Genomic DNA, 26,814 nt, shown 5'->3' on the forward strand with positions numbered 1-26,814 from the left:
CTATTACGAGCGCTTACAACTAACTCGCATTGTGTTTCAGCATCTGCTAATATCACACGGAAATAGAGACTAGCTTCATTTTTATATTCCCTGGCTCCCTGAACTACCAGCAGAGCACCTTAAGCTAAGGGCTAAATTCTTATCTTGCCTTTAAACACCATGTGATTCAGCAGGTCTGCAGTCACTGGGAACCTACGCTGCCAATTTTACCTTTGCCTTGTGGGTAACCCCAACCTTCCACCTACCTCCACCCCCAGGGGAGAATGTGAGCCTTGCCAAATGGAGGCCCCCAGGAGATTTTCCAAGACTCACAAGATGTCAAGTCATCTCTAAAATTTTTCAAAAAACCAGAAAGTCATTTCAAAAAGTCTAACTTGGTGGCCCCACAGAGAGGAAGATCAAACTTTCCACACAGATACAGCAAGTCTGCCCCCATAGGCCTGTATGAAAGCTGCAAGAGCACTGACGACTTTGGTGAACGCTTCCCCACCCAGGGGGAAGTCCACCTGGGTGAGTAGGTTAGCTGCTGCTTGGTACCCAGTGGCACATATTCAGTCTGCTTCCAGGGGATTTCCCTCCGCGGTGGAATCAGCAAGGGGTTTGTCTTTCTGAAAGTTTTCCCAGAGGAATTCATTTGCCTCGGTGGAAACATCTCAAATTCTAACATAAAATCTCTGATCTTTTAGGGTTTTGAAATTTGGATTTCTCATTTATTCACAAATCTCTTCAAATAAAGAAAGACAATTAAACACAACAGAAAACTCAAAGAGTGAGCATGCATATTCACTGAACAATCTGAATGCTTACTGCATGCTAGACATTGTTTGGCATTGAGGATACACTTGGCAGCAAAACAGATGTGACCACTGCCCTCAAGGATGTTTTCATCGTAGCTTTCAGTTTGTGTTTGTGTGGAAAATGAGGTTGATTCCTCCCAGGAAATATCCTTAAGAGTATTAAAATGTATATACCATCCAAAATCCAATGCCTCTTTCAGGGCAGCTTAAATGCAATCTCAAGAGGGGATCAGGATTTCTTTGAATGTGTGAAATTCTCATGGTCTACAGTGCGTGTGATTTTAAATATCCCATCACTGCATGGCAGTGAATACTCAGAGGTGCCATAGAGCAGTCATGTCTACTTGGGAAGGAAAGGATTGCAGCTATGAAAACATTCCTCAGTTATTCCCTTTCTTTCTACTGTTTTCAGTTCAATTTAACAGTGATTTATTGAACTTGAATGAGCCAAGCCCCTTGCCAGCGGTGTTAGAAGATATAGAGATGAAAAGCACCCAGCCTCTGTTCTGCCAATCTTTGGTGAAGTCTAGACACACAACTCTTTAAGTTATATCATACAATTACCACTATTTGACCATTTTGACCTACAAAAATGGCCATTCCATTTGGTTCAGGCTAATAAAGGATTCAAATTAATTACATGCACTGGACATACAGGGGGGAAGAGACAGAATGGCGGATCTGAACTTCTTCAAAGAGGAGGTGGGAATGAGTGGTCCCTGCAGAAGGAATAGTGTATGGGGGAACTGGGAGAGCTGGAGGAGTGTTTAGGCAGTGGGGCTCAGGGCAGTGCTGTGGAGTGTATCCCTGTGATAGAAATAGGCAGATGAAGTAAAAATAGAAGACTGGAAACATAGGTACAGGTCAACTTGTAGAAAACCCTGAACTCGAAGCAAACGACTATTTTATTCAGTAGCACAAAGAAATCAAGGCAGAGAAGCAACCCAATGAGATCTTGTTCCAGAAAAAAATGATTTCAAAGAGTATGGACCAACAAGAAGAGACTCTACTGTGCCAGACCAGGCAAACTGTGAAAAGGGTCTAAATTCAGACAGTGGCATGGGAATGAAAAGCAGATCTATGCTATCCCATAGTAATAATCAACAGGAATTTAGTAACTGACCAGACAGGAAAGCAACAATAACGGCAACTGTTTCATGAGCGCTTGTTATGCGCTAGGTACTTTGTTAGTGCTTCACTTGCCTTCTCTCATTTAATGCTCACAGCAGCCTCCATAAAATGAATCTTATCCAAATTTAATAGATAAGGGAATCCAGACTTAGGGAGTTTGCATAAGGTCACTGTCACAAATGACATTTAAATTCAGGTTTAAATAGAAAAGGATGCACTTCTAACCCTTACGCTGTAAGGGATTTGTTCATTAGACTAATATTTATGCTTAGCATCATTCAAGTTGCCTGAGCTATGCTAGTGAATAACAGAAAGATTTTTGCCCTCATGGAGCTTAGTGGGAGAGGGGGGAAGACAATTAATAGTGAACAAAATTACGAATTACAGAACAGAAAAAAAGCAGAATGAAGAATGATCAGGATTATATAGGGACACAGTAAGAAGTTTTGGGGAATTGAAGACTGCATCAAGGTTTTGGCTCTGAGGACTTGTAAAGTGTGATATGTGGGGCAGGAACTGGCTTGGTGGGGGAAGAGATAAGATGATGAGCTCTTTTTTAAACACACTGGGTTTTAAGGTACCGCGTGTCTCAATTTAAAAAACATCCCACAGGCAATTAGATAAGACTGTGCTCCATGGGGCGCCTGGGTGGCTCAGTCAGTTGAGCATCCAACTTTTAATTTCAGCTTAGGTCATGTTCCCAGGGTTTCTGGGGTCCTGGGATCGAGCCCTGAGTCTGGCTCCACCCTCAGCAGGGAGTCTGTTTGGGATTCTCACTCCCCCCCTGCCCCTCCCCCCACATCCCCCCCCCCTTCTCTCTCTCTCTCTCTCTCATAAACAGCAGGAAGTCCGCTTGGGATTCTCACTCTCCCCCTGCCCCTCCCCCCACATTCTCTCTCTCTCTCTCTCTCTCAAATAAACAAATAAATCTTAAAAAGAGAGAAAGAGACTGCTCTCCAGACAAGGGTCCAGCTGGAGACCTAGGTTTGGGAGACATCAACATAGAGGGGGCTGTGGGACTAAATGAATTCACCCTCCTTAGCAGCCTTACAGAAAACTCTTTATGACTATTCGGGCAGTTTGGGAATTACAGTACACTAAGGTTGCTCAGAGTGTGAGAGAAAAAAAGCACTGAAAAAAGGTCAGGAGGAGTTGGTCCTGAGGGTAGGGACCCAAACCAGAAGCAAGGGACAACTTTTATCAGTACACTTGGAAATTAGCCACAGCTGGAAAGTACCCTGTGTGCCAGAGATGCTGTCTGCGTTTAGTATTTTCTTAATCGTGTTTCAGTTTTGGATTTTTTTCAGGTTAATAAAATAGACGTTTATTTTTTAAAAACATTCTTGGGAATTGGAGCCTCCTTAAGAAACTCCTTAAGAGGTTCTTATACATTTTTTTTCCTTTAAAGGCAAAGTGAGTTTAGGAGAAAATACATGAAGGAGGTATAAGAATCCCTACTTTAATATTACTTACAGCAGGCACTGAAGTGCCAGAAACCTTAACAGGCCTTCCTAGCGCACAAACTAATGGGGGGAGAGGTGAACGACACTAGCCTGACGTCATGTTTTGCATTTTATATTGGTTAAATAGGAGTGTGCCTGGGGAAGTCAAAATACGCACAATTTTACAATTTGACAGACCATCTACTGTTCCCCCGGAGCTACCCAGTTCGCTTGGAATTACTTCCCATCAGTTTATTCAACAACAGGCTGCTATACGCCCTGTCCTTTCTGTTCTTCAATCACCAATCAGGGCAACTTAACCTCATGATTCCTCCATTACTCCTGTATTTCCTGTTCCACCTCTATGACAATGTCGGGGTTGCTGGCCAAAGGACCTTGCCTGGCCAGAAAATTCTGCTCTTTCCAGTGGCTACCAGAACCCGCTCCCTTCTGTACCTAAAATTAACCGTTACTGCCGCAGCGACTGCAACCCATTTTCCCATGTAGTAGGAAGGAAAGTGGGTGGGTATAGATTAGAACAACGCCAACAATCTAAACACAAGCTGGATATACACGTCCCAAAACTAACGAGGGACTTAAATACACCATGCATTTAGGTCCCACCGGTAGGTAGATCATTACTCTGGGACCCCAGAAAGCTTCTTCGTCCTTGCTACGGTCAATTCATTTTCCAGATGAAAGCTCTAAACCTCCAAAACCCGAGTTTCAGCCGGCGTCTACACAGCGCTCCGACGTGGGGCTGGCACAAGCGCACACCGAAGGCCTCCCCAGCTCTCCCCACCCCCAACTAGGGGTGGGGCCTCGGAGCTCTCTCCGCGCCCGAACGGACGCTTGAGTCGTGAGTTCGGCGCGCAAGAGCGGATGAAGCAGGCCGTTGCTCCGGAAGCAGTCGTTGCAACTTCCGGGGGGATTTGTACGCCTGGTGCGGGAGCTACGGGGCTGAGAGACAGTGCTTGAAGTAGTGGGTGCGCCAACATGTCCCGTGGTTCCAGCGCTGGTTTTGACCGCCACATTACCATATTTTCACCCGAGGGCCGGCTGTACCAAGTAGGTGAGTGAACCGAGTCTGTCTTTGGTCCACTCGAATTGCTCTGTCATGGTATGGCCTGGAGCAGGCAGACGCGGCCGGAGTGTAGTCCGCGGCTGAGGCATGGCCGGACCTGGGGCGGGAGAAAGGCCGAGGCAGGGTCCAGTCCCATGGTGTTCCCACCCCGGTCTGGAGGCAGGGATCGGGGGCCGATGGCCGAAGGCCTCGGTTTCTTCAGGGTGAGCGGCCGTACCGCCTGGACACAATAAAGAGTTAGGGAAGGGAGGACTGCAATTCCTGACTCTCGCTTCCTGACGCCTCTTCACTTGTTACATTTTGGCCTGGGTGGGCCCAGCGTCTGTACTTCTCTAAAATAATTGGCTCCTTAACCTTGCCATTGAAACGCTCCTCTCCGTTTTTCTTTGTTTGCAACGTGCACTTCCTTAGTTAATTCCACACTGGCATTTAGAACCTTTTATGTGCCAGACGCTGTGCTGGTCCTAGGGGATGCAAAGGTGTCACAGTCTGTCCTGTACTAAAACTCACAGCTGAAAGGGAGTGATAGATACGTAAACAAACGAATAAAAAAGAAAAATAAAAAGTGCCACATTACAAGTAATCTACAGGGTTCAGGACATCTTTGGAAAACTGGCAGATAGAGTGAGTGGTTGTCAATTCTAGAGAAACTAGCATCCCCTTTTACCCCACATCTGAATGTTTCTAAATCGTTTACAAGCTGGTTCTGAATTATAGGTGAGGTACGGTGAACTGGCTGTTTCCTGAAGAACAGCTTTAGTGGAAATAAACCCTAAACGAGTTACATTGATTCAATATAACAGTATGTCTTGTTGGATCGAAGTGGTGTCAGGGTTTAGATTATAATTATAACCGGGATCCTTAACCTCTTGCCATAGAGAATTTAGCATCTGGAGAATCTGATTTTATCTGGCCCCCTGATCCTTTGATTTTTGAGTGAGTTCAGCACCTGAGTGCTTTGGGGAGGACAGTAGTATCCTCTGTGCTTGGAAATCATAAGGAGAGAGTTGGCATATAAATGAGGTTCTCTTCACCTGTAAATTTTAGAAATAGAGTTAAAGATAACTTGGAATGAAACTTATCCAGTGTATGGCTACATACTGTATATAATGTAGCAAGAAACAAGGGGTAATTCAGTAACCCTTTTAACTCATCCCCAGTTGAAAAATAGGATCAAACAAGAGAGATGATAACTGTATCCTCAAGAAAGTTTCATCTTTAGTTTCTTTCCCGAGTTTTAAAGAATTTTTCGTGTTGGGTCAGTCCTTTGAATGTTCTATTTTGTGGTTTTTAATATGTGAACAGGAAAAGTCAAACCTACACTTTGCTTTTTTATACCATATTGTGAAATCCAACCATAAAGCATAGTCTTTAATGCTTCCCAGATTAGGTGAGTAGAAAGGCTGGATATAGTGTCAGTTAAATAATTTTTAAATTTTTGGAATAAAACATGTCCAAAACAAGCTTAATGTATAGACAGGATGACTTTAAGTTATGCCTTGTTGAATAACACATTGTCTCTGCTATTCAGGGCACTAATTAGACATTGCTAGGAAAAGGAAAGTGAAAGAATCGTCAGTATGAGCAAGCAGTATAGTGGTGAAGTGTTCAGGCCCTGGAGCCATACCTGGATTCAGATCCCTGCATGCTCCATACTAGCCAACTTGGGCAAGTGATACATAACATTAGCCTTAGTTTCTGTTGCAGAGTTGAGTTAGTAATTCCTTCTTGTGTGGTGGTTTTGAGGATTAAATAAGATGATAGATGTAGGGTGCTTAGCACAGTATTAAGTGATCATTAAATGTTATTAGATGCCTGTTAGATTATTTGGCTTTTTTTCCCCCTATTAGATTAGTAGCTTTGTAGACATGGAGTGTTTCCTTTTTTACAGTCCATCCATGCTTGGTTCTCTAGTGAAATATTTGTACATTATGATAATATTGTAAATGCTGTTTATGAGTTTATAAACTTCAGAATCCACCAAAGATAAAGCATATAAGAATTACGAGTACAAATTGTTAACCTTGATAATGGGAAAGTGATGTAGCAAAAATGGGGAGATAACAAGGAAGGTAAGGTTAATGGAAAGGTGAGTGTATGCTCATCTACCAGAGTTGGTACTTAAAAGATAAATGTAATCTAAAGTTGATAAATCAAAAAATGTATAAATTTAAAGTTACAATGCTAACCATAATTATAAACAAACTGTTGACGGTGTTTGCTCCCAGGGAGTAAGAGAAAGATTTTTTATTGTCATTTGTACTCTTTAGTAACTATGGAAAAATTTCTTTAATGAATGTATTCAGGGTCTGGGTTGGTGTGTGTGTGTGTGTGTGTGTGTGTGTGTGTGTGTGTGTGTGTGTAGAAAAACTGTAGAACTATACACAGAGCACCTAGCTTTGAAATCTAACTTCACAAGTTACCCAAGGTATCAGTGCGGAAACTAAGGCCCAGGTGAGACAAAACAAACCTGGTTACTTTCAGGCTTTTCTCTTCTGCTTGCTGATCCTTTGCTGGATAGGTCTGGCTAGGGAGGGGAGAGGAGTGGCATTTGAATTTGCCTGCCAGGTGGATATGAGTGTTGCCTAGTTGCATCTAAGGGAGCATACTGATAAGGAACAGGAAAGAAATGGGCCAGTAGAAGAAGACTGGAGAGGACAGTTTTTTGATCTAGAAATACCAATCTGATATTGGTATTGTAGCCAGGATTCCAGGGTTCAAGTCCCTGCTCCACACCAACTATGAGAACTTTCTTCATTTGTAAAATAAAAATAATAGGGCTTACAGGGCTGTCACATAGTAAGTGCTCAGTGGCTGATAAAAATGGAATCAAGAGTTTATAAATAAATGGACTGAGAAGTATTTACTGTTTGCATCTTTTTGCTATTAAAAAAAAAATACTCGTTTTAAAGTGGTATTTCTGAACCCAGACTTCTCATGCCCTCTTTGAATTAGATTTGAAATTAAATATGTGCGTATACATAAATACATATGTATTATAGCTACACAAAAAAAGTAATGAGATCAAACACTATGTTTTCAGACCTCATATTCATCCCCTTACCCCCATGCCAGTGCCAAAATTTCTAATGACCCCACCTGCTTAAGTATCATGGTGTTTTTGTTTTTTTAAGATTGTATTTATTTGAGAGAGAGAGAGTGAGCACATGAGCAGGGGGAGGGGCAGAGACTCAAGCTGACTCTGTGCTGAGCATGGGGCCTGTTGTGGGGCTCGATCTCACAACCCTGAGATCATGACCCGAGCCAAAACCAAAAGTCGGACACTTAACCGGCAGAGCCACCCAGGTTCCCCAAGGTCATGCTTTTAAAGAGGGTAATACTAGGTGGCACTATGAAATGAGATGCACTTTCCATTTAGGTTACAAGGTAAGGGAAAGACCAAAGAATGAACAGCTCCCAAAAATCTTAATAACAAAAAGTTTCTAGCACACAGCTTTGAAATTAAATACAGACATATTCTGTAGAATACCTGCCTTGCCCCAGTAGAACAACCCTGGTTCTTTTTAATAACCAAACTTCATAGAATGTATAGATCTCTCAATTCACTTTTATTTTTCCAGCCTAAATTTATGTGGGGAAGAAAACATCTATTTTCCAAAACTTAGTATGGCATTTCAAACAAAATTATGGGCAGGAAAAATCTTGAGTTATAGTCTTGTAATTGGCAGAACCTCAGAATCACCTGTAGAGGCCTTGCAAAGCCAGTGTCCATAAGGGGATGTGGATTTCTGCTGTTGCTAATGTCACACTGAGCAGGTCATACTTTGAGCCATTGTCTGGCATTGTGCTTGTCCTCAACATTTTTGTCTCAGTATTTTTTATACTGAGCCCCCGTTTTTTCCTGGTGTTATACAAATGACTCCCAGAAAAGCTGGGAAAGTGTTGGGGAAAAGTATAAGGAAAGAAACAAAGTGAGTAAGAGATTACTGGGAAAGAGAAGTCTCTATACAAAACAGTGATTTATTTACCATTTTGTTTGTGGTCACAGAGGCAGTGTACATTCTCATCTAATGATTTATTGTTAGGTTGAACCATATGAAACTGCTGATGTTTGACTTTTTTCATAACCTATAAAAATGGCTGCTTCGTGGTTCAACCCAATACAAATAGGTATTTTACTATATATTTAAATTACAGTTTAAGAAATTGGAACCTTGGGATTGAGTGTGATTCATTATAACTTTCCATTTAAAAAATGGGAAATGGGCTATCAGTTATCATTGTCTTGCATAATTTTGGACATTCAAGAACAGATTACCGAGATTAATGTAATAGTGTTTTTCTAGTTTGTAAGTGTCTGAAATTTTACCCAGTGAACCCCAACCCCAGTCTTTAGTGATGGAAGTAAAGTGTTTAGTTAATATTTCTGACGTTTGAATTCTGGCTTTAAAGAATAAATACACCCTTTAAATGCTCCCCTTATGCTACTCTGTTTTTTCTTAATTGAACTTCTTGCTCACCTTTGCTGTAAACTATCATATTTTTACCCTACCAGTGTTTCTTTAGAAGATACTCTCATTATGCTGTCTCAAGATTCTTTACTCCAGCAGTTTCCATTTTTCTGGAAATTATTACACAATATTTTATGGTGGTAATGTTATAATGGGGATTTATTTATACAAAATTTTATTGAAAATTACTGTGCAGCATGGTGAATGCTAAAATAACAATACAAGAAGGTTACTATGGAAAGTGAGAAATGGGGTGCCCAGCTGGCTCAGTCAGGGGGGAGTGTGTAGTTCTTGATCCCCATGTTATTTATAGAGATTACTAAAAAAAAAAGATAAAGAAAGAAAGAAAGAAAACGACACAGCCAAGAAAGATTCCTCAGAAAAGGTAAGTTAATTAGATAAAGAAATTTGAGGGGAACCAGTGCATAGGTCAGTCAGTGTAGCTGGAGCATAGACAGTGACACCTGGAAGAGCAGATTATAGCAAGTTTTGAAGAGATCTGGGTGCCATGGTAGAGTTTGGACTTTGCTGCTTGAGTTTTGGACAGAGCTGGAAGAATAATGACAAGATTATTTAAGTAAGGTAGCAGGAGAGTTGAGTAGAACTAGAGTAGAAAGGGACTGATGATAGGAAGACCAATTGGGAGAGACTTGTTCCGTAATCCGCATAAGCCTTAATGAGTGAACTAAGGTACTGAGAAAGGATGTAGAAAAGGAGACTCCTGAGTTTTATTTTTAAAATTTTGATTATGGAAAATTCAAAACAAAAGTACATAGGATAGTAGGATGACCCTCATATACCCATCACCCAGCTTCATCGGTTGTGAACATTTTGTCAAGTCTTATTTTCTCTTTATTCCCTTTCCCATACGCTTGCCCCCTCTCTGTTAGAGTATTTAGAGTATTTTAAAGCAAATCCTAGATATGAATGAACATTTCTCTGTTGAGAGCGAAGAGGAGGAGTCAAGGATGGTACCCAAGTTTGTAGCTTGAGCGGTTAGTAAAACTATTATTTGAGATAAAGACTGTAAAGAAGTGGGTTTATAGAGAAGAGTAATTTTCAGAAATGCCTGTGGGAGAAATAGTCATTTGCAAGTGTGGGTTCAGAGCTAAAGATGACGCAGTTGGTAGTGATTATATAGGATAAAGTCTTCTTGGGGAATACCAATATTTAAGGGCCTGGCTGAGGAGGTAAAAGCAGTGAAGGAGACTGAGAAGGGAAGTTCAGAGAAGTAGAAGATGAATAGCAGGAAAGATAAAGATATTTTTAACTAAGAACTTTAAATTAAAAATTCAGTGCCTCAGTTGCATTAGCCACGTTTCAAGTGCTCATTAGCTACATGTGGCTGATGACTATTTTATTTGACAGCACTAATCTATATAGAGAGGGAGGTAGAGGACTCCTTGAATGAATCCTGGCAAATTCACAGGTGTATTCTCTACTGAGAAGCATTTTTTATATGTAAAATATTTTTTACTTTGTGGGACAAAATTTTATTATGTGGTGATGGGGGTAGCTATATCTTTATGACTTTTATCTTAGTTATTTTCTTAAATCTTTTGCATTATTTAAGCGTGTCAGGTAAGTAGTGTGAGTGAGTGAAAGAGGCTAGATGAGATATGACAAGGAGTGGTGGAAACTGTGAAAAACTGCAAAACATGTGTCGGCCCTAGTGATGTTCCCTGTGTGAGGATGAGGGTCAGGGTGCGTGGGTGGCTCAGTCGGTTGAGTGTCTGACTTGGTTTTGGCTCAGGTCTTCATGATCTCAGGGTCATGAGATGAGCCCCACAGAGGCTCCGCACTCAGCGGGGAGTCTGCTTCTCTCCCGCATCCCTCTGCCTCTGCCCCTTCCTCCCAGCTTGTGTGCACTTGCGCGCACGTGCATGCTGTCTCACTTTCTCAAATAAATAAACAAATCTTAAAAAGAAAAAAAAGAATGAGGGTCAAGTGTTACCCAAATTTTTTTTTCCTGAGAAAAACTAAGTCCTGATTTTATCTGACTTTTAAAACCTTCCTGGAAAACTGTGCATTTTAAACCGACTTGACGGGTGCCTGGGTGTCTCAGTCAGTTACGTGTCTGCCTTCTGCTCAGGTCACGATTCCCAGGATCTTGGGATCAAGCCCCACATCGGGCTCTCTGCTCAGCAGGGAGCCTACCTCTCCCTCTTCCTCTCCCCCAGCTTGTGCATGCTCTCTCTCTCAAATAAATAAAATAAAATCTTTTACAGTACATACATACATACATACATACATACACCTAAAAAAAAATAAACCAACTTGAGTAAGCTGGATTGGGCCCATGGCCAGCGTTTGATTTAGTATTTATTAGTTGCAAATGAAATTTTAAATTTCCTTGGTTCTTTCTTTATTTCACTGTCCAATCTGGATGTGGAAAGGCAAAATACACACTTCTAAATGCTAAAACTAGCAATGAAATAAGAAATGCTATAGAAATTCAGAAAAGGGGTTGAAGAATCCCATCTGGGATAATCAGAAAGTATCCATGGGAGCTGGAAGAGGCTTGAGGGGGAAGGGCAAGCGCTGGCTAAGTGGAGGTAAGGGTGAGAGGGCACTTCAGGCAGGACCTGAAGAAGCAAAGATGTGGGTATGGGAAAGATTGGGTCTGTAAATGAAAAATGTAATGCAGGAGGAGAGTTAGTAAATGTTGCAAACTAATATCCCTCTACGGCCATAGATGGATTATTTTTTAGGCCAAAATCATGTTCTGAGCAATTGGGTAATATAACAGACAGCAGACATTTGGAAACGTGGTGCTGAAATTAGGCAAGATCAAGGATAATGACCCAGATAAAAGAATCATCTGTATATAAATGACTATCCTTAATATTGCCTTATCTCTGTAATGATAGCCCCTTTTCTATTCCCAATACTAGCAGTTTGTATTCTCATTTTCTTGATTAGTCTGGGTAGGGGGTTTTATTAGTTTCCTGTGGCTCTTGTAACAAATTACCACATTTGGTGGCTTAAAAAAGAAATTTATTCTGTCACGGTTCTGGGGACCAGGAGGCTAAAATCAGTTTCCCTGGACCAAAATCAAGGTGTTAGGCAGGACCTTAGGAGAATACATTCCTTGCCTCCTCCTCTTCTGGAGGCTACTGGCATTCCTTGGGTTGGGACTGCATCACTCTAATCTTCAAGACAGCATCTTCAAATCTCTGCTCCCTCTTCACAGCGCCTTCTCTGTATAAAATCTCCCTCACCATCTGTTGTCTGAGGATACATATGATTGCATTTGGGACCCACTGGGATAATCTCCCCATCTCAAGTTTGTTTTTTTTCCGAAGAATCAATTTTTTACTTTCCTGACTTTCTCTTTTTGTTTATTTCATTGATTTCTAATCTTTTTTTCAAATCTGGGTTTATTTTACCTTTTACTAACTTCTTGAAGTTGAAACTTAGGTCCTTGATTTTAGACCTTTTCTGATATAAACAAGGCTAGCATATTAGTTTTCTATGATGCATAAAAATTACTACAATCAGCAGCTTAAAGTAACACACATTTATTAACTCCAACAATTTCTGTGGGTCAGGAGTAGTCTGCTTAGAATATCACAAGGCTGTAATCATAGTGTTGTCTGGGTTGTGTTCCCATCTGGAGGCTCAACTGGAGAAGACTGCTTTCAAGTGCACTGAGGATTTTGGCAGAAATAATTTCCTTTCAGTATAAAACTGAGGGCCCCAGCTGCTTACTGGCTGTGCACTGGAAGACACCCATGGTTCCTTGCCATACAGCCACTTAGCAAGCCAGCAAGAGGAATCCCTAGAGTTAGTCTGCTAGCAAGACCGAGTCTCATTATACATATGTGTAGTTTTATTGATTAATGAGGCACATACAGGTATAGTTAAGGACTGAAATTAGACTCATTTCACAGGTAAATCAATTTGTAAATTCACTTAATATCTGTAAATGCAATAATTGTTACCGCTGGTAATATTTTATTTATTTTTTTTTTAAAGATTTTATTTATTTATGTGACAGAGAGACAGCCAGTGAGAGAGGGAACACAGCAGGGGGAGTGGGAGAGGAAGAAGCAGGCTCATAGTGGAGGAGCCTGATGTGGGGCTCGATCCCAGATCGCCGGGATCACGCCCTGAGCCGAAGGCAGACGCTTTAACGACTGCGCTACCCAGGCACCCCCACCGTTGGTAATATTTTAGATCCAACGCTATCTGCCTGCCTTTCACTTACATTTATGAAGGAATTGGAATTACTTTGGGTTTTCTCAAAAGCATTACATTGTATTAGCTAAACATTTTTATTTTTAAATTTCTGCATATTTACTTATATTTGGGGCAGACATTTATTACCTTTGTAAGACAAAAAACAATGTGTTGTTACAAAAAGATGATGGTAGGAGGGGCGCCTAGGTGGCTCAGTCATTAAGTGTCTGCCTTTGGCTCAGGGCATGATCCCAGGGTCCTGGGATCGAGCCCCACATTGGGCTCCCTGCTCTGCTAGGAGCCTGCTTCTTCCTCTCCCACTCCCACTGCTTGTGTTCCCTCTCTCGCTGGCTGTCTCTCTTGCTGTCAAATAAATAAATAAAATCTTTAAAGAAAATAAAAAGATGATGGTATGAGAAATATCATGCTATGAAAGATGACATACTACTTTTGTTTTTAAGGCAGTCTTCTATAATGTAATCAGGATAATGACATCCCATCACCTTTGCTATATTCACTTACAAGTCCTGCCCACACTCAAGAGGAGGGGATTACACAAAGATGTGAACACCAGGAGGCAGGGATTGTAGAGAGCAGGCCACCTTAGGGTCTGTCCACCATAGCCATAAAATTCCTTCTTTTAGCTGCTGTGTCCTACAAATTTTGGTATATTATTACCAGTCAGTTCAAAATATTTTTAAATTTCTCTTAGGATTATTTCTTTGATCCATGGGTTACTTAGAAGGGGTTTTAAAATTTTCAAATATTTAGGGATTTCAGGACTTTAAAATTAATTGAGACTTGTTTTATGGCCTTTAGCATATGCTCTGTCTTAGTAAAGGTACCATGTGCATTTGTATTATACCATGTGCATATATATCCTTCAGTTGTCGTCAGTCGTGTTCTACAGATACCAGTGAGGTCGAGGTGGTTGATAGTGTGGTCCATATAGAGTTTGTCTACTTTGTGTGTGTGTATCTATGTCTGTGTCACTTGTTGTGTGTGGTGGTAAAATCTTTAACTGTGAATGGGTTTGGCCATTTCCCTTTTTAATTTTGTCAATTTTCCTTTTACGTATTTTGAAGTACTCTTAAAAAGGTGCATATACGTTTGTGATTGTTATATCTTCCTTATGAATTGATTTTTCTCCTTTTGAAATGTCCTTCTTTATCTCTGATATATTGCCTTGGAGTTTATACTTTGTCTGATATTAATATAGCCCCTTCAACTTTCTGATGCTTACTGTTTATATGGTCCTCTTTTTTCCATCCATTTATTAAACTGTGTCTGTGATAGATACCATATGTTTGAGTCTTGCTTTTTTATCTATTCTGACAGTTTCTGCTTTTAATTAGAATATTTTGTCCATTGATATTTAACAAAGTTGTTGCCTTGGATTCTGCTATATTCCTCCAAAGAATGTTGATTTATTCTAGCAGACAGTTAATTTGGGTGGCAGCTCAAATCTCACTTTCTTTTATCCTTAGCTAAGCTGCCTGGAGTCTGTCTTGTGCATGTGTGCATGATAGTTATGGAATCACCCAGATATTATATATAGGTTGGAGCTCTCCGTCTCTGGCTCTCTCCTTTCCTTCCCTTATTTTCCTGCAGCTGTAGTTACCCCCAAACTGTTCTCTAGTTCTTCATGCCAAAGAGAGTCAATTTTCTATGGGTGTTTAGCCCTGACAAGGGCCTGCACTTTCGAGCGTAGTCTCTCTCTCTAGAATCTGCCTACCTTTGGCCACTTTCTGGTGCCTTCAGGTAATTGTTTTGTTTAGAGTTTACAGTTTTTAGCTGTGGAGGTTTGATCTAGGAGAGGCTTTTTGGCCATATGAGAAACAGAACTGAGAAGCATTTTGAAACATTATATTTTAGAAGTTATCTTTGATGTGAGGGCATGGTAAAAATAAGCTATTATAATCTAGTTAAATCTAAGCTAAATTTGAGGATTTCCCTTACAGTAGAGTCGTTTTACTCTACTTTTCTGTCTTCAAAATATGGCTATATTTTAGAAATACTTGATAAGGGGTTTTTATTATAGCTCCTATTAAAGGAGATTCTTTGGCGTAGGTAGTATCTTTTTTCAGCTGGTCCTCATTACCAGTTGGCTTTTTGAAGAGATGATGAGGCCAGGCTTTGGACCCAATGCCCAGAGTAATACTTGACAGAATTTTTTAAACGTCTGTTTTGTCAAAATGTAGATAGTGATTGGAGTTATGAGCAATTTTTTCTTTTACATCATCTTCTGTATTCCCCATATTTTCTGTAGTGAGTATATATTTCTGCTCCTGTTTTTATAATTACAAAATATATGTTTATATTAGATGTAAATATTGTAGAAATACATGGCATAGAAAGGAGTAGTCTCATCTGTAATTCTGCTCTCCAGAGGCAGTCATTGTCAGCTAAACTGCATGGTGCCAAAGGAGTTTGTTTGCATGCTACCACTTTGATTCATCTGTTTTAACCTAGGGAATGGTCTGACAGCAGCTGGAAGTGCACAAGCTGAAGTTTGTCATAGACAAACTCAAGGATCCTTGTTTTAGGTATCATGAAGATTGGAAAGACCATGATCCAGAAAATTTCAACTTGGTAGGGAGAAAAAAAACAATGCACAATAATCTAACATCATTTAAAATTGCATATAGTCAAACTAGTTACTGGCCAAAATTAACAGAAGTAGTAAATCTTGTGAAAATTTAGAGCAACTAAATTTGACCCAGGAAAACCAGATTTGGTAGAAATACTGGCCACAAAACAGACTTTTAAAATGATAAGATGTAATTGATAAAGATTTGATATGATAAATTAATTAAAACTTTATTGGAAATTTGGTACTTGAGCCTGATGAAAATGATTACAGTATACTAAAATGGAAAGAAATGGAGTTGGTTTAACTATGATTTATTATTGTCATTATTATTATTATTATTATTATTATTATTTTGACTTTGCATGTCTTGGACCACATTCCGTATTGGTTCATACAGCTCTGGCTCATTCTTTTTAATGACTGCTTTTATGCCGTTGCATGAATCTAATAATCTATTCCACCTTTTAAAAACACTATTCTGTTTTCCAGAATATGCTTTTAAGGCTATTAACCAGGGTGGCCTTACATCGGTAGCTGTCAGAGGGAAAGACTGTGCAGTAATTGTCACACAGAAGAAAGTACCTGTAAGTAATACTGCCCAGATAGCCAGTTGTTATGGAATATAATGCAAGGATTTTTTACGAGTTCGTACAAAGATATATGACTACCTATATACATTGACATTATTCTTGCTTTGCCTCTGCTTTCCTGTTTCATTCAACAAGTATTTACTGAGCAGCTATGGACGGTTTAGCTGAGTAGACAGAGTTAATATATTGAACTTTGTGGTATGATTAAAAGCACAATGGGAATTCTAGGTCTTTTGTCTTCAGGGACCTTGAAACAGGCTTTGATGAGCTATAGTTCTTGCCCACAGGAAACCTGTCATCTAAAAAGAAGACAGAGTCTCCTCCTTGCCCTTTTTAAAAACTGGTTTTACCTATAAAATGAACAGAAAACATTTATTATATAGTTTATTGTTATAATTTTATAGTATTTTTTAATCCTTGCACAGGGACCTCTGATTTTTAATAAGTTATCTTGCTTTATTTTGTTCATTAGGACAAATTATTGGACTCCAGCACAGTGACTCACTTATTCAAGATAACTGAAAACATTGGCTGTGTGATGACAGGAATGACAGGTAATTGGCTTGATGTCTACTTAGATTTATTATTTTCTTCAAATTATTTTTGAGTTTAGTATTAATTTTAAGAGGCTCTCTCTAGTGCCTGATTTGCAGATAATAGGAGTAGATTTGTAGTCTTCAAAGGCTAATGTCAGTATATTCAGAGTATTATAAGCTTTTTTGAAATCATAAGTGTAATAGAATTAGATCTCTGTGGTTTTGTCAGGAAAACTGGGCCGAGGCCCCTCTCGTAGACATTTATTTCATATATAGTTAATAGTTTAAGGAGATGTAAGTCAGTATATTTCAAACCTGGTAATAATGACACCTTTAGAAGTAAATAACAATTATGAATATTTCTTTGGGTTTATATTTTCTGAAATCAAGGGAAAATTCAAGCCTACAGAAAAGATCAAGAGAAACGTTATTCTCTCTCCTTAAAACTTGTTCTTTTGGGAATTATTAGATACCTGCAGAAACTATTTTGGCAGCTGATGCAGGGCTCAGCATGAAAGTACAGTGCTGTGTGTAGAACTCCATCTTTTAAAAATGTTCTCCTTTTTTGTCATGTACTTATTGCTGAGTCATTGACTATTCATTAGTGATAGAAAAAGCCATAGTGGACCACTTCTGCTTTTGTTAAGTCGTAGTGGAGATTTTATATGTGTGTGTGTGTGTGTGTGTGTGTGTGTGTGTGTGTGTGTATGTATATATATATATATGTGGAAAATTGAAAATTGTCTGATTTTGAGGTTCACTCTTTCCTCTAAAGTAATAAACTTGTGTTTTTTATGCTGTAAGCTGACAGCAGATCCCAGGTACAGAGGGCACGCTATGAGGCAGCTAATTGGAAATACAAGTATGGCTATGAGATTCCTGTGGACATGCTGTGCAAAAGAATTGCTGATATTTCTCAGGTCTACACACAGAATGCTGAAATGAGGCCTCTTGGTTGTTGTAAGTATGCTAAGAAGGCTCCCAAAGAATTGATGAATTACATGGTTGGTTTTTTTTTTTAGAGAACATGAATAAAGTTATTGCAATAACACTTGGGTTCTGAACATGTGGTTTGGAAATTAAGGTGAGGAACTCTTTATAATAAATCAGCAATGAAGGGTAGGTTTCACAATAGTATTTTAGGCATTATCTTTTAAGATTTAGATACTATTAGACTTGTCATCAAAATATTTCTTTTAAGGATGGGTGATTTGAAAGATCCAAGTCACTGTTATGTTGGGCTGTTGTAATGGGGGTTTTACTGCAATTCCAGATTACACTTTCAATGGAAATGCCTAAATTAGGCATCTTAACAATGTAGCTCTTTTTTTTTTTCCCTTTTTGACCACCCTAAAGAATCAGGCTCACACACATTCCTATGATTCATATTTCTAGAATACATTACATTTTTTAAAAATAAGTAAAATTCTCTTGGGGTGCCTGGGTGGCGCAGTCGTTAAGCGTCTGCCTTCGGCTCAGGGCATGATCCCAGCGTTATGGGATCGAGCCCCACATCAGGCTCTTCTCCTATGAGCCTGCTTCTTCCTCTCCCACTCCTCCTGCTTGTGTTCTGTCTCTCGCTGGCTGTCTATCTCTGTCAAATAAGTAAATACAATCTTTAAAAAAAAAAAATAAGTAAAATTCTCTTGGGAGAGAGATGAGATTTACTGCTTTTAGATTTAATGTAGTACATTAGCCTAAAAAAATTCAGCACATTTGTTTCTGTGTCATGTCATTTATGAGAATTAAAGTAATCAATGTAATGATTTTTCTTCAGCATCTGACCCTATTTTTGAACTCTCATATAAGAATGCTCCCTCAGTTTCTTCAGTGATTCTCTTCCTCACTCTCATCCTCTTCTGCTTTTCCTTTAAATGTTTTTGCTCGCCAGGTTTTCTCTGTGGTCATTCTCTCCCTCTTGGTTCTGTCTGGGTGATCTCCCCCTCGAGTTCATGCTTTCATTTTCTACCTATATACGGCCAGTCACTGCCACATTAGCATTAGCCCAGTCCCTTCCTCCCCATCCCGCAGATACTTCAGACTTGAAATCTTTGCTATTTTCCTACTTTCATCCTCAGTTTCTCTTTCCTGTGCTCACCCCACCTTCCCTGGTCACCTGGTTAGTCATTGAGCCTGACTTCAGAATATCTGTTCCTTCTTCATCGTATCTTACCTTTGCCACCTAATTTATTTGTCTCTTCTCTCTTCTCACTCTTTACTCGTCAGTCTTCCATGTTGCTCATGAGTTAACATTTTTAAATAAAATTTTGATTGTTGCTCCCTAGAAAAATTTTTCTATATATCCGAATATTCCTATTCAGATATCATGTAAATTCCAAACTCCTTAATATGATGTGCAGGGCCCCTGATAGCTTATTCCCAAGCAGCCTCTTTCAAGTCCTGCTTTCCTTCCTCACCCGGAGTGCCAGTAGTATGTGGGTCTTATGTCGTCGCCTAGCTGTACCATTACCTTTCATGTCTTGATGCCTTTGTACATGTTGCTCCTTTTGCCTTGATTGCCCTTCATGTCTTTATCACCTGTGAAACCCTATTCATCTTGCAAGACCCAAAGTAGAGAAGTGTTTGTTCTCCCCAAGCAGTAAATAGATACCTCTTTTGTGTTGCCATGTACTTTGTGTGTATCAAGAATAACATGTAAAGAAAATTACAGGGTGACATAACCTTTGAATAAAACACAGATACCTGATCACTATCATAGTGTTTATCAGTTAAGTAAGGTTGAAAATTCCTCATTAGTAGACTCTATAAAACGTCTATAAAAGTGCATTAAGTATTTGGTTAATACTGAATCTTTAAAGAGGGAACACTACAAGCGTATCTTGGAGATATTGAAGGTTCAGTAGAGACTGCTGCGATAATGCTACTGTCACACTATAGTGAGCCAAATGAATTTTTTGGTTTCCCAGTGCGTATAAAAGTTAGGTTTACAGTATAATCTATTAAGTGTGCAATAGCATTATATCTAAAAAAGTAACGTACATACCTTAATTTTGAAATACTTTATTGCTAAAGATGCTAATATCTAAGCTTTCAGCACATCATAATCACTGATCATAGATCACCATAACATGTATAATAATAATGAAAAAGTTTGAAATATTCCAGGAATTACCAAAATGTGACACAGACACAAAGTGAGCAAACACTATTGGAAAAATAGACTTGCTCAACACAGGGTGGTTACAAATCTTTGTTTAAAAAAAACAACAAACAGTATCCGCGGAGTGCAACACGCTATAAAATGATGCATGCCTTTATGTAAAAGGTTCAGATCTAGAAATAGAAGAAAGCAGGAGTTAAGCCGTTCTTTAAATATGTTACTGCCTGCTTTGGTGAGTAGAAAGAAGTTTGGTGGTGGTATTTATTTTAATTATATGTCATTATAACAAATGATTAGACTTGTAATAACAAAATTATATGTATAGAATTTAGAATTTGGTTTGTCTTGACTACTAGGGGACTGTATACCAGCAGTATCAGAGATGGGCAGTGTGAAGATAGGGAAGTAGCCTCTGTATTTCACTTGGTGCCAGCATTTCCAAAGGTGTATTCCATACACTTTTAGTTCCCTGGAACTCTAAATTCTTAAGAACCTTAGGCTCTTAAATTTAAAAAGGAAAAAGTCTTCCATGGTCAAATAAATTAAAGAATTACTGAGGTTCTAAAGTAAGTCAACCTACAACAGAATATTTAACATGCTATTATATATTATTTTCTCTAAAATAAAGTATATGAAAAATATGCTTTCTAAATTTATTTGGTAGTATCTCAAGGGATCAAAGGAACATGCTGTGGGTAGTAGTAAGGATTAGAAAATTGTAAATTATACTTACGATAGTTCAAGTTTTAAAAATACCTGTGATAAACCTTTGGTGAAATGGAAGTTTCTTGTTTACCCAATTTTTCTGTAGAAATAACCTGTATTTCATCAGTTTTTTTTTAAAGCCACATATCCTAAAATATATGACCAGAATAATGATTAACAACAGCTTTATGACAATACTAAGAAGAAATTGTGTTGTACAAAGGTATAAAATATTTAATGAGGTTCTTTCTTTTTAGGTATGATTTTAATCGGTATAGATGAAGAACAAGGCCCTCAGGTGTACAAGTGTGATCCTGCAGGTTACTACTGTGGGTTTAAAGCCACTGCAGCAGGAGTTAAACAAACGGAGTCAACCAGCTTCCTTGAAAAAAAAGTGAAGAAGAAATTTGATTGGACATTTGAACAGACAGTGGAAGTAAGTTAGCCAAAAGGAGCTGACTTTTTTTTTTAATACTATATAGAATAGTGAAGATTATTGTATAATTGACAATTTATAAAGGCTATTCCTGGGTTTATCATATGAACCAGATTTGTCAGCTTCATAGTAGAATTGGTGTCATTCAGCTGACATGAGAACAATGAAGACTGTTTTTATTCACTTAATTCCCTATATCATTTCATAATGTATTTGAGATTGCCTTCAACAAAACGCATATAAAATGGGAAGATGTAACCACAAAGAAGAATCAAGACTAGGGCCTAAGACCTGCATGGTTGTGACTCAAAATAGGCTTATGCTTCCTGGTAGCAAAAGTGAAAAGAATTTAGTAATGTTACCCTTATAGCCCTAAAGGAAAAACAGCCACATAACAAATTCTCAGAGAAACAAACATCTGGGTGAAAGAATGTATGCTCATAGGATAACTTGGCAGAGAAATTCTATCTGGGATGAAAAGTAGAGCTCCCTTAATGCAGGGATCTTAAGGGGATTATTCATTACGATTGGGACATTTTAAATAGACACAACAAAGTAAAATTCTTACACAAATATTTAGTAACCTTAGACTAAGAAAGCCTCTTATTTACTGCCAAGAAGTTAAAAACAAAAATTTTAGTGGATTTTGGAAAGGAGGATCTGAGATACAGCCATTTAAAGACTAACAACGTGATTCTGATAAATGACAAAAGAAAAATGCTATCTGGTACTTTTATGTTTGGTTGGCAGTATTATTTATACTAACAGGAGATATAGAGCTAGTTCTCATCTGGGAGGTACTGTGCCCTGGTTAAATGTTTCTAAAAGGTCTTTTTTACTTGCAGTTCATAATTACATAAGTAATTGATCACATCAAATACAAAGCCACTTAAATACATTCTTAAATTGATATTACTGTAAATTTTCCCTGGAGGAAAACTGTATCATTCGTGTTGATCCTCTCCCCCTTCTCATCCCAAGTGCTTAGCATAGTCCCTAGCATGTAGTAGTCATCAAGCAAACAGACTGTTGTGTGTAAATCATCCTATTTTGTTTGATGGACCCCTTTCATTCTATGACTTGAATTCATACAAGCAAGTTTCTTCTCATTGGCAGACGACATACTAGAATTAAGCAATCTGCTAGTAGCACGTGGCTATAGAAGTGCATCGCTGAAACAGGAAGCAGAAATAAATAGCTTATGGTTAACTCATGATTTGAATAAGCTTGGAATGAGAAAATCTTGGAATCTCTGAAAAATACAATTTTAATGTTGGTATTTTTTTCAGACTGCAATTACATGCCTATCTACTGTTCTATCAATTGATTTCAAACCTTCAGAAATAGAAGTTGGAGTAGTTACAGTTGAAAACCCTAAATTCAGGTGAGTTATATTATTGGCCAAGTGCTTAAAGAAGTTTGCCAAGAGATATATTGCAGCCTAGAAAGGTAGAGGTGTGTGGGTCCTTTTGTCCTACAATTTGGGGGGAAAGTATTTTTTTGAACTACATTTACAGTTTTTTCCTTCAATACTGGAGAAATCCGTTTTAAAACTTACTGCAAGTCCCTTTAAGACAGACAACTGCTTTTCTTCTCATTTCAGAGTGATTTTATATCTATATCAGAGGCAACATAAGATAAGCTTCTCTATGTTAGGAGTAAAGGAAACATAAGTGTTTTCCCTTTTTTAGCCGAAGGCCAAGAGAAACTCATCTCCCAGAGTAGTAGTCTTTAGTTTTTTGAGGTGGAGCTTTGATGATTTAGTGGTTGGTTAAGTGGAGCTTTGAAGAGCAGTATGAAATACTGATCTACATCAGACCCTATTTGGAGATCTTTGGAAACCCCAAATTTTGAATACAGCTAATTGAATTGCAGATGCTGGATGCTTGTCTGTTCTTACTAAGTGACTAACTCCTGCAAATCAACCTTACAGCTTCCATGAGTCAAGTCTGTACTGGGTTCTTAACATACACCATCTCACTTAATCCTCCCAGAACCTTTCAAGGCAGTTTACTGGTTACCAGAAACCTGGATGTGCTTGTGAAAAATACTGCAGTTAAATCCATAGATGCAGGGAAGTGCTGGAAGGCATGTTAACTATTATTTGTATCTGCTCCTAGGTCACAGTTATACAGACACTTGGTCCTGGTTAGGGGTGGGCGGAAAGGTGGTAAACTAAGCTTAACTGGGGCTCGAAGAGTTTTTTGTTACTATGCTTCCCCCCCCCCCGATATACTCTTTTTGTTGCCTGCAGGTAAGTGATGTAAATATGAACAATGTAAGAAAAATACATAGAATTAAAAAAAAATTGTGAATCCTCTTTTTTTTCTTTTTCCCCTGTAGAAAATAGTTGTATGTTTTGTTTTAGCAGCACTGTTTTAGCAGGAGCAGTTTATAAATATGCTTAAAGGACTTGCAGATTCTTTTTTCTTTTCTATTCTGAGACCCTCTGATAGCTTTTAACATTTTTATTTCCATCTATTCGTTAAATTAGGTAAGAAACCAAAGAACCTGTATCTTCAAAAAGTTCTGGTATCATTTATAAATTTGGTGATAATAAGTATGCTTAAATAATAACTATAACATATAACATAAGCATCAACAACTACTATATAAACTACTTACATTGCCCCAGTCTGCACTAAAAAATGTCACTTTGACAAATTTCACTGTTAGAAGTCCAGCAGTGGTAGGTCACATTGAAGGTTGCCGAGCATTTGATTTATTTGGAGAAAATGTCACGTGTTCATTATGAAGTGCGTTCTTGTCTCAGCTGATAGAAACTTGAGTTATACGAGGTGTAAAGGCATTTTGACATAGGAGCTAAAATAGAATACATTGTGTATAGTTGGCTTTATATTTAATTATTTTCTATCATAGCTGCAACTAAAAGGGCTTATTTTCAGAAGACCTAATTTTTGATCTGATGTCAAAGAGGTAATGTTTTTGTGTATAGATGAAGTTGATAAAATATTTGGGAATTCTTTCAAAATAATATGAAGGGATGAGTGGTGGGTATACAGATTTTTAAAATAGTAGCTATAAATTATTGATAATTGTTGAAATTGGGTGTTAGGTATGCAGGAATTCATTACTATCTATTTTACTTTCACGTGTGTTTGCAATTTTACATAATAAAAAGTTTTCAAAAAGTAAAATGGTTGTGGGTTTTTTTCCCCCTTGCTTTCTAGGATTCTTTCAGAAGCAGAGATTGACGCTCACCTTGTTGCTCTAGCAGAGAGAGACTAAACATGTAGTTAGTTTACCAAATCCATGACGCCACTTGCCTGCGTGTTTGGTAACAACAGACCAACATTATGGAGGCCCCTGGATTGAAAAAAGAACCTCTCCCACTCCTGCCCTGCCGCTGAAGTGGTTAGGACTCTGTATAAATAAAAACAGTGCTTTTGGAAAATAATCGCATCCTGTCTTAATTTCACCTCTAGTTTTGAGTAGTAAGCCTCTGGTGCATGCAGACTGTTAAATGTTCACCATCCCCCCATTGTAGCTTTCCTTATTTTGTTGACAGATCCAAGTTTCTTTGGCTTCAGGAACCGACAGGCAGAAGTTTAAACTATAGCTATATGGCCTAACTAAGAAATGGCACATGAAAAACCCTGGTTTCAAAACTTGCTCTGACTGTAAGCTGGTGTGTAAGGCAAGTCCTTTGTTTTGCAATTCTTCATTCATTTAAATGGGATATTCCTGACTCCAAGTGCTGTCAGAGGTTTTAACTATAGTGAAAAGATTGGCATTATTATTATTCAGTGGTTTTGAGATACACATTTAATCCGTACTCCATAAGATCCAGTATTTTTAAGAGCAAAAATTGCGGTTACCTTTGAGAAACAATAGGGCTTGAAAAGTAGGATATATGTATTTCCTATGCCACCTGAAGATTATTTAAAGCGGACTTTAAGGAATTGGTCTGTAGTAGTGATGCCACTATAAACAGTGGTCAGGGAGAAAGAGTATATTCCAAGTAATTATTAATGAACAGAAGTAAGGTTTTAAAATATTTTTTTAAAGATTTATTTATTAAAGAGTGTTGACCTGAACCACTGTGTTGTTTTTTTTTTAAGATTTTATTTATTTATTAGAGATAGAGACAGCCAGCGAGAGAGGGAACACAAGCAGGGGGAGCAGGAGAGGAAGAAGCAGGCTCATAGCGGAGGAGCCTGATGTGGGGCTCGATCCCATAACGCCGGGATCACGCCCTGAGCCGAAGGCTCACCGCTGTGCCACCCAGGTGCCCCTGAACCACTAATTGTTATAGATGATCCATAAATCTTGGAACTTCTAAGTTTGATATATTTCATGTCCTCATTTGACCTGGGTGAGATGGGCTGTCACCTCACACAGGTAAATGTGGCTGCTGGTCTAATACAAATCCCTGGAGTCACTTGCTCCTGTTTCTATAGCCACCAGCCCAACAAAAGGAAGGCCGTGTGCACTTGTGACCACTAAAAGCAGGAAACTTCACCAACCACATCCTCTTCAGAGCTGAGTCATTGGTTGTAAAGTGTCCTAAAGGGGAAGCAAGGTTCTTCCAGTTCAGGGGCTGCTGGTCAGATGACCCATCCAGATCCACTAGACTCTGTAAAGGTATTGCCATTTTGAAAGTAGGGTCTGCGTAGACTACGCCCTACTCCCCTGAATAGACATCTATACCCTTGGAGCCTTGACTGATTTTGCCATTGTGGAGTCATAGATGAGAGATTAGCAAATAACTTGGTTTTTCTGCAAGAAAATGCCTTCTAGTGATAGAAAATGAAAATTACCTCATTTGTTAGAAAAATAAGTTTCTACATTTTGCAAGGTCTAGATGAATTAATGGGTTTTTTAAGAGATTTTATTTTTAATCTCTACACCCAACATGGGGCTCGAACTCACAACCCCGAAATCAAGAGTCATGCTGTTCCTGACTGAGCCAGCTGGGCACCTGAGATATAAAATAGTTCTAAGTAAGTTTATTAGATTGGATAAACTATGCTTAAAAGTACTAGAAGAGGGACTCCTGGGTGGCTCAGTCAGTTGGGTGTCTGCCTTCAGCTCAGGTCATGATCCTGGGGTCGAGCCCCACGTCGGGCTCTCTGCTCAGCACGGAGCCTGCTTCTCCCTCTCCCTCCCTGCACCCCTTGCTTTTGCTCTCTGTCAAATGAGTAAAATCTTAAAAAAAAAAAAAAAAGTACTGGAAGAAATGGAAATAATTTAAGTATGACCATTATAAATCACTCTAATTCTGTTTTTATGTGTGTTTTTAACACAGTCTAGGATACTTGAGTTAATACAGAAATCTTGCACAAATGCTAAGAAAAAAACGTTAAAACTCAAAAGGCATTTGGGAAAACTGGTAAGAAATAAAAGAATACAGGTGAATATCGGCATTTAAAGGCATATGTTGAGACACTCATGAATGTGAGGCTATTTGGATAGACACCCAGCTTCTCTTGGTACCCATTTTCAATGAAGAAACTATTTTGAACCATTTAAGCTGTAAGGGAACAACAAACCAGGTACTTTTCTCCTTCATTAGATCCCAAATCTAAGATTCAGATTTGTGCCACAACCAAATTACCACGTTAAGGATACTCAGGATCTCCCTTAAAAAGAAATGCTAGAATTAAATATGTTCTGACCCTCTACAGCATTTCCAAAATAGAAGAAGAATCTTAACAGCTAAAATAATGGTGAATTCATGTGAGGCAGTTCCACTGAAATCAGA

At 38.7% G+C, this 26,814-nt stretch overlaps 1 protein-coding gene across 1 annotated transcript; it reads left to right on the forward strand.

The window, feature by feature from the left end:
• The first annotated feature begins 4,231 nt into the window (after nt 1-4,231).
• On the forward strand, nt 4,232-24,507 carry PSMA6 (proteasome 20S subunit alpha 6). The gene is made up of 7 exons (XM_045799973.2): nt 4,232-4,442; nt 16,191-16,285; nt 16,764-16,845; nt 17,632-17,787; nt 20,911-21,089; nt 22,379-22,473; nt 24,281-24,507. The coding sequence occupies exons 1-7, from the start codon at nt 4,367-4,369 to the stop codon at nt 24,336-24,338; spliced, it is 741 nt and encodes a 246-aa protein (XP_045655929.1). The 5' UTR covers nt 4,232-4,366; the 3' UTR covers nt 24,339-24,507.
• The last annotated feature ends 2,307 nt before the right edge of the window (nt 24,508-26,814 follow it).

Source organism: Ursus americanus, chromosome 35 (assembly GCF_024610735.1).
Source record: "Ursus americanus isolate L20-20 chromosome 35, mUrsAme1.1.p, whole genome shotgun sequence".
NCBI lineage: Eukaryota > Metazoa > Chordata > Mammalia > Carnivora > Ursidae > Ursus > Ursus americanus.